The sequence below is a fragment of the Colossoma macropomum genome, unplaced genomic scaffold (genome assembly GCF_904425465.1).
Source record: "Colossoma macropomum unplaced genomic scaffold, Colossoma_macropomum, whole genome shotgun sequence".
Lineage (NCBI taxonomy): Eukaryota > Metazoa > Chordata > Actinopteri > Characiformes > Serrasalmidae > Colossoma > Colossoma macropomum.
Window position 1 is genome coordinate 36243041 of NW_023494802.1, and position 8840 is coordinate 36251880.

The 8840-nt window shown below is 41.9% G+C and overlaps 1 protein-coding gene across 1 annotated transcript; it reads right to left on the reverse strand.

The window, feature by feature from the left end:
- Positions 1 to 493: 493 nt before the first annotated feature.
- On the reverse strand, positions 494 to 1090 carry LOC118822902 (vicilin-like seed storage protein At2g18540; the record flags this gene model as incomplete). The annotated part of the gene is made up of 1 exon (XM_036592231.1): positions 494 to 1090. A coding segment is annotated over exon 1 (597 nt), but the record flags the coding sequence as incomplete, so codon positions are not given.
- Positions 1091 to 8840: the final 7750 nt, after the last annotated feature.

Below are 8840 nucleotides of genomic sequence, written 5' to 3' on the forward strand. Positions count from 1 at the left end.
TTTCTCTCATCTGTTCTTCCTCTCTTTTCTCTTCCTCCTCTCTCCTCTGTTCTTCCTCTCTTTTCTCTTCTTCCTCTTTTCTTTGTTCTTCCTCTCTTTTCTCTTCTTCCTCTCTTCTCTGCTCTTCCTCTCTTTTCTCTTCTTCCTCTCTTTTCTCTTCCTCCTCTCTCCTCTGTTCTTCCTCTCTTTTCTCTTCTTCCTCTCTCCTCTGCTCTTCTTCTCTTTTCTCTTCTTCCTCTCTCCTCTGTTCTTCTTCCTCTCCTCTGTTCTTCCTCTCTTTTCTCTTCTTCCTCTCTTCTCTCTTCCTCTCTCCTCGTTCTTCTCTTTTCTCTTCTCCTCTCTCCTCTTCTCTCTCTTTTCTCTCTCTCTTCTTCTCTCCTCTGCTTTCCTCTCTTTTCTCTTCTTCCTCTCTCCTCTGTTCTTCCTCTCTTTTCTCTGCTTCCTCTCTTTTCTCTTCTTCCTCTCTCCTCCGTTCTTCCTCTCTTTTCTCTTCTTCCTCTCTCCTCTGTTCTTCCTCTCTCTTCTCCACTGTGCTCTTTCTCAGTGTTTCCAGCTCCTTGTTCTTCTTTTTAATCTCTTTTTCCATTTTCACAATCTGTGAAATCAGGCGTTTCTCCCACTGGATCTGCAATGCGTTTTCCATCTTTTGAACTTTTTCCGTCTGTGCTGTGATTTGTCCCAAAAGCTGCTTTTCTCGTTCTTTCAGGTGTCTCACTTTCTCTCGGGCCTCCTCCAGTTCTCGGTGTATTTCATCAGACCTAAAGTTCTCTGTTTCTTCCTCTCTCCTCTGCTCTTCTTCTCTTTTCTCCTCTTCCTTTCTCCTCTGTTCTTCCTCTCTCTTCTCCACTGTGATCATTCTCAGCATTTCCAGCTCCTTGTTCTTCTTTTTTATCTCTTTTTTCATTTCCATGTTCTCTGAAAGCAGGTGTTTCTCCCAGCGGATCTGCAGTGCATTTTCCATCTTTTCCGCTTTTTCTCTTTGTCCTTTCATTTGTCCCAAAAGCTGCTTTTCTCGTTCTTTAAGGTGTCTCAGTTTCTCCCGGGCCTCCTCCAGTTCTCTGTGTGTTTCATCAAACCTTGCGCTCTCCATTATTTCCCAGTTAGGACACTGAAAACACCGCAAAGACAGACGCAGTAAGTTCCTCCTTACTTCAGGTTGCAGAAGTACCTGGAGATAAACAGACGGCTGTTGTGACGTCACCATATATATAAACCACCGTGTCACAGAAAATGTCCGCGGTCACGCAGCACTCTGCAAAACATGGCCTGCAGCTTACAGGCCCGAATATGGAGCTAATTTTGGCCAAAACGCTCAAATAAAATAATAAAATTCATAAACAGTACATTAAGTACCAAAGTGTAAATAAAATAAGTGGAATGAAAGGTACAAATACGAACTTCACTATACTATACTAATATATATATATATATACATCTCAGATGTGTGAAATAATATTCCAGGATGAACATCCTACAGCCTCTTGTTCAGACAGTGCAAATTAGCTGAGTGTGCAGGATGAGCAGCTCTGTCTGAGTCACACGACATCAGCAACGCATATATATTACAGGGAGCCTGTAAGGAGGAGCTGTCGGCCGAGAAATCTTCTCTTCAGAGAAACACAAAGTCAGTAGAGTTCATGATGATGTTCTGCTGGAGATGCTGCTCACACAAAGCATCATGAAGAACTGTCGTACAAATGACTCAGACGGGCCTGGGTTCATTCAGCACTTCAGACAAATAAACCCATTTGTTGTGAACCTGTACAAACAAAGAGTCGCTGGGTCAGTTTAATGGGGGGCTTTAGCCCCGCCCCCATGTTATTTTCTCTCTTTTTAAAATAAAAACATATTACTAGTTCAAACGATCTTATTTATTCTTCATTATTCAGCCGCCATCGCGCCTCCAAATTCACAATATAGGGTTATAGCAGGGCGCGACCTGCAGGAGGCGCTGCTGCTCTAAACATAGACTGTATATAAGAGAACAGTTTATGACTCTAAGGCAGCGCTGCCTCTGCGGGGCTTCCAGAGATTTAACGGAAAGAAGAACTCCAGCTCGGCCAATCAAATCAGACCTCGTAAGTTGAAAGCCAATCATATCAGACCTGGGGGAGGGTCTTTGCTTTTACTCGCCGTTGACAACCGCTGCAGCTGCGACAGGATTAACATTAGACTTTGTTCAGAGTCTCTAATACACAGAGTGGAACAGTCAGTAGTGACAGAGTCAATATTACCACCTACAATATGGATTTGAGGTAAATTATGGTCAGAATAGCTGGATAGAAGGGTTTTACTTCTTGGCTGACTTTGGGTTCATGTGAGGCAAAGAACAGAGTTCAGGCTCACACTAACATTAGCTAGATAGCTGACAAGACAACTAGTGTAAGAAACTGAAGAAACTCCTCTTCATAGTGAGAGTTTCAGAGTGTGAACGAGCAACTATGAAGGACCTGATCTGCCAAAGTGAAAAGTAAATAAAATAAAAAATAAATGACTTAGTAAATGAATATATGGCTTAGAATTACAAAGAATGATGATAAATCTAAAAGTAAATATACTTAGAAATTAATATATTAATAAATAAAACCTTACATACAGTGGTGTGAAAAAGTGTTTGCCCCTTCCTGATTTCTTATTCTTTTGCATGTTTGTCACACTTAAATGTTTCAGATCATCAAACAAATTTAAATATTAGACAAAGATAACACAAGTAAACACAAAATGCAGTTTATAAACAAACATCTTTATTATTAAGGGAAAAAGAAATCCAAACCCACAGGGCCCTGTGTGAAAAAGTGATTGCCCCCTCCATTAAAACATAAATTAACTGTGGTTTATCACATCTTTGGAAAGCTGAGTTCAATTTCACCCAGGCCTGATTACTGCCACACCTGTTCTCAATCAAGAAATCACTTAAATATGACCTGCCTGACAAAGTGAAGTAGACCAAAAGATCCTCAAAAGCTAGACATTGTGCTGCGATCCAAAGAAATTCAGGAACAAATGAGAAACAAAGTGTTTGAGATCTATCAGCCTGGAAAAGATTATAAAGCCATTTCTAAAGCTTTGGGACTCCAGCGAACCACAGTGAGAGCCATTATCCACAAATGGCAAAAAACACGGAACAGTGGTGAACCTTTCCAGGAGTGGCTGACCGACCCAAATTACCCCAAGAGCGCAGCGACGACTCATCCAAGAGGTCACAAAAGACCCCACAACAACATCCAAAGAACTGCAGGCCTCACTTGCCTCTGTTAAGGTCAGTGTTCATGACTCCACCATAAGAAAGAGACTGGGCAAAAATGGCCTGCATGGCAGAGTTCCAAGACGAAAACCATTGCTGAGCAAAAAGAACATAAAGGCTCGTCTCAGTTTTGCCAGAAAACATCTTGATGATCCCCAAGACTTTTGGGAGAATACTCTGTGCACTGACGAGACAAAAGTTGAACTTTTTGGAAGGTGTATGTCCCATTACATCTAGCGTAGAAGTAACACAGCATTTCAGAAAAGGAACATCATACCAACAGTAAAATATAGTGGTGGTAGTGTGATGGTCTGGGGCTGTTTTGCTGCTTCAGGACCTGGAAGACTTGCTGTGGTAAATGGAACCATGAATTCTACCTGTCTACCAAAGAATCCTGAAGGAGAATGTCCGGCCATCTGTTTGTGACCTCAAGCTGAAACGCACTTGGGTTCTGCAGCAGGACAATGATCCAAAACACACCAGCAAGTCCACCTCTGAATGGCTTAGGAAAAACAAAATTAAGACTTTGGAGTGGCCTAGTCAAAGTCCTGACCTGAATCTGATTAAGATGCTGTGGCACGACCTTAAAAAGGCAGTTCAGGCTCAGAAAACCTCCAATGTGGCTGAATTAATACAATTCTGCAAAGATGAGTGGGCCAAAATTCCTCCACAGTGCTGTAAAAGACTCATTGCCAGTTATCACTAACGTTTGATTGCAGTTGTTGCTGCTAAAGGTGGCCCAACCAGTTATTAGGTTTAGGGGGCAATCACTTTCTCACACAGGGCCCTGTCGGTTTGGATTTCTTTTTCCCTTAATAATAAAGATCTTCATTTATAAACTGCATTTTGTGTTTACTTGTGTTATCTTTGTCTAATATTTAAATTTGTTTGGTGATCTGAAACATTTAAGTGTGACAAACATGCAGAAGAATAAGAAATCAGGAAGGGGCAAACACTTTTTCACACCACTGTAAATTAATATGTCCGCATTTACTTATATGTCTATTTAGTAATTTGTCCTCTTCATTCAATTTTATATTTATTTATTTTTTTATTTATATGTTTATTTAACATTTCTATATTTGTTTATTTATTTCTATATTTATTTATTTATGTATTTCCTTGTCCTTATGCTAATAAAGGGGCTGTCAAACAATGATGTCACAGCATCTTAATATTTCTATTAGTTGATCGATATCAGATTCTATAGATTGATTGTACATGTCTTGCTCCATCAACGGTAACCATAGATATACATACCTAGATGCCGCGTTGGGTCCAGCCAGGCACGTCAACGGCAACGCCATTATAGGGCGGTCAACATCGCTGCTGGACTGCGTTCAGTACCATTACAGAGCAGCAGTGTAATGCTAACCGTACACTAGAAGACTTTGAAAAGACTTTTGAAAGACTAAAGTCTGACACTCTCTCACATCTGAAGACAGTGTCATGTTTTTAAGTCACAGAATATGATTTTGCAAAGACTGGGAATCTCGCAGTGTCACTATTTACAAGACTGCAACTAGATTTTCGAGATTATTTCCCATCATGCACCTGGTGGAAATTTACAAGCAGATAAACACTTTTCCTTCCACTCTATAGTGGTACAGATGGGAAGATATGTTGGCTGGGTGTGTAAAGATCTGGGGCTCAGCCCGGTTCACTGTAGAGCTGTATCCTCTGACGGATCATCACCCAGAATCTTTAATTACCCTGTAAAATGTGCAGTTACCTTTTTAATTTGATATGAAGATTTACACATCAACACAACATGCAGTGATTCAGCATTGTCGATTGGGTGTCACGAACTAAACCATAAAAAACAAACAAACAAAATAAGAAACCAGTGTAACAGACAACAGAAAAAAATAGAAAACGGTGATTCTTCAATAATGGCATTCTTAAAGTCCTCTGCACATTTCCTTACGTGTTACAGACTCAGCGAACCTGAAATATTACAACAGTCAGTTTACATTTGAAGTTAATATGATTATTGTATTGACTTGCCATTTTTTTACAGAGATTTCAGGCAGTCACGCCTGCATTCTCTCTCTCTCTCTCTCTCTCTCTCTCTCTCTCTCTCTCTCTCTCGCGCTGTGCGCCTGCGCTCGCCTGCAAGCACTCACGCGCGCCCCTGGCACGTCACTATTTGCATGAGCTAAGACTTAAAACTTACGATAATATTAAACACGGTTCATTTTGTCACAGCATCAAGACAAGAAAAAGACTGACTTAAGACCGCCATCTTGACCACCTTATACCAAACGATCGAGATGACGCGAGCGCGACGCGACTCTAACAACACTCTCGTGATTTTATTCTGATATGGAAGTTTGTCTGCGACGGTGAAATCGTTTGAAAAGTCGTTTGGTGTAAGGCCGGCATAAGATACTGTCCAACATTACACTATTTCAAGAATATTGCAGTGATTCACACATGCATGGATTGCTGATTGGGTTTTTACCGGAGCCCGCGCTAAACTCATGTCAGGTGCAGACTGAATACTTTCCCGCTGGTCCTGATGGATAATTAGCACGATCAGTTAATGAAGAAATAGAAGCTACTGAGAGCAGACAGTGCAACTTAGATTAATCTGTGTCTGAGGATTATAACAAAACAAATTTGGTGAAAATCGGTTGAGTAATAAGGAAGTTGTGGCCGATTTAATCCTGAGACTTATCGTCTCTCAATACAAGTGAATTTGTTCACAAGTGGATCTTGACTGCACCAACATGGCGGACGCACAGACGTATCGCCTCACATAGAGAACAACAGGCAACGCGGCATCTAGGTATGTATATCTATGGCGGTAACTAAGGACGAGACACTACAATAGACCACAGCAGAGCCTCTACATGGCTCTGGACCACAGTAGTCGTGTTGTCATTTTGTAGTCGGCGCCATGTTCTTATGCCCATATTAGGAACTCCGGGTCTAAGCTCCATTTCTCTATGGCCAGAATGAACAGGGTTTTCGAAAAATCGCCTCTATGGCCCTCTGTGTAAAATAAAAATGTTCAAAGGTTAAAGAAGAATTGAACCGCATAGAGCAACAAGGAGTCATCTCAAAAGTGGAACAGCCGACCGAACGATGTGTGCCTATGGTGGTGGTGCCCAAGTGAACAGACAAGGTGAGAATATGTACTGACCTCACAGAACTGAACAAATCAGTCATAGGAGAAAGGCACCCACTTCCCTCAGTAGAGCACACACTAGGGCAGCTGGTGGGAGCCAGCATATTTTCAAAACTAGATGCAAACTCTGGGTTCTGGCAGATTCCACTTTCTAAACAGTCTTCACTGCTTACTATCTTCATTACGCCGTTTGGACGGTTTTGTTATAATCGCTTGTGCTTTGGAATCTCCTCTGCTCCCAAGCATTTCCAGAAGGGCATGACACAAATCCTCGAGGGTCTGGAGGGGGTTTTGTGTCAGATGGATGATGTGTTCATCTGGGGAGCCACCCAACAGCAGCAAGATGAGAGGCTACCCCCCATATTTTTACCCCATCTCGCCGAGAAAACCCGTACACTCAAAGAAATGTTACAGAAGTCAAATATGTGGGCCTGGGGGTCGCAACAGCAGGAGGTCTTGGACAGAATTAAAAGGGAACTAACAACACAGCCTGGGCTGGCACTACACGACCCAAAAGCTGAAATACTGGTCTCTGCTGACACTTTGTCATATGGACTGGGTGCTGTCCTCCTCCAAAAGCAACCAGATCAATAATGGAAACCTGTAGCGTATGCTTCACAGGCCCTCACCAGCACCGAGCAGAGGTATACGCAGATAGAGAAGGAGGCGCTGGCCTCCACATGGACCTGCGAGAAGTTTGCAGAGTTCCTCATAGGGAAAAACTTCCATAGAGAGACAGATCACAAACCCTTGGTCCCCGTGTTGGGCTCAAAAACATTAGACGCACTCCCGTCACGAATACAGCATCTCAGAATGAGACCTATGAGATTCTCCTACACGATTTTTGCCGTGTCCGGCAAAAACATTGCAACGGCAGACGTGCTTTCCAGAGCTCCTTTAAGCAGCACAGCAGATGGACTACAGGAGGAAGAGATAAACCTCTAAGTTGATGCTTGGTAGCTGGCAAACTTGCCATAACAGTTTGCCAGCTACCAAGCATAAGCTCAGAAAGATCCAAATTCACCAAGACAGCGACTCCATACTTCACCAACTTAAAAAGCACTTGTGGAGGGCTGGCCAGATAAATTCTCCCTTGAAGCGACGACCCAGCCCTATCTGCCATTCTCAGGTGAATTCACCGAGGAAAACTACTAGAGTGCTACTAAAAGGGGATAAAAGAGTCATCCCAGCATCACTCTGAGGAGACATACTTAACAAGCTGCACAAGGGACATCTGGTCATAACGAAATGTAGAGAGAGGGCTAAACAGTCAGTGTGGTGGCCGGGCCTCAGCAAGGAACTGAAACAAATGATTGAAAACTGTGATACATGTGCGCGTGAGAGAACCAAGCTAAAGGAGCCACTGCTGCCTGTTTCCGACCAGACCGTGGAGATCTTTTCCAGTACAGCAACCAACACTCTCTCATCATTGTCGACTATTTATCCTGATTCGTTGAAGCCACTAAAATGTCATCAACAACTTCAGAAGCAATGATCCCCATCTCGCTCTCATGGCCTACCGTGCTGCTCCACTGGTTAATGGATACAGCCCCACTGAGCTTCTCATGGGAAGAAAGATTAGAACACCTGTTCCCGTCGTCCCGTCCCAACTCAAGCCAAAATGTGTGGACTGGAGAAAGCTAAAAGAGAAAGACAACACATACAGACAACTCAGTAAAGTGGTTTATTATTGTACCGAACATTAGAACAACTCTCGGCTGATCTGGCTAAAAATGCAGGTACGGATTATCACTCTTTCATGTGGAGGCTGTGGCTATAGTTAGTTGCATTTTGCTGATCTGCTGATACTGAGGGTGACACCGTAGTGTTCAGAACTTTGGAGGAGGTGGTTCCTGCAAAAGTCAGATCACACCCAGACATCTGGACGCTCTTCTCACATACTGCCTGTGGAAGCCATGGAAAGTTATTTATCGGCAGGTCGGTCTGTCTGTGACATTGCAGTCCTTTTTGGAGTTGGTGAGAGAGTAATCAACTCTTCTCCTCCTGGTCTTGATTGCTAAGCCTGAACGTGAGAAACACGCCCCCTCATCATCATATGAACGAAGAAATACAGAAATAAATAAATGAATTATTGAAATATAAATAATTAAATTGATTAAGGAAAAAACATGAAAAAATAAAGTGAACAATTGTTAAAAATACAGATAAATATATAAAAATGAACATAGGCATTAATAAAAAAACACAAATCAATAAATTGAGAAATATATAACTGCAGAAAAAGGAAATATATGTATCATTACAATCAAAATAAGCAATATATACTTTATTTAGTTATTTTTATTTATTGATTAATTTACTGAGTCATTTATTTTTTTGTTTTATTTATTTTTCATTTTGGCAGATCAGGTCCACCATAACAAGGCTGTCCCCTTCAACAATAAAACATGCTAAACCTTGAAACTGTCACAATTTCATACACATACTGGTTCCACATGTCCT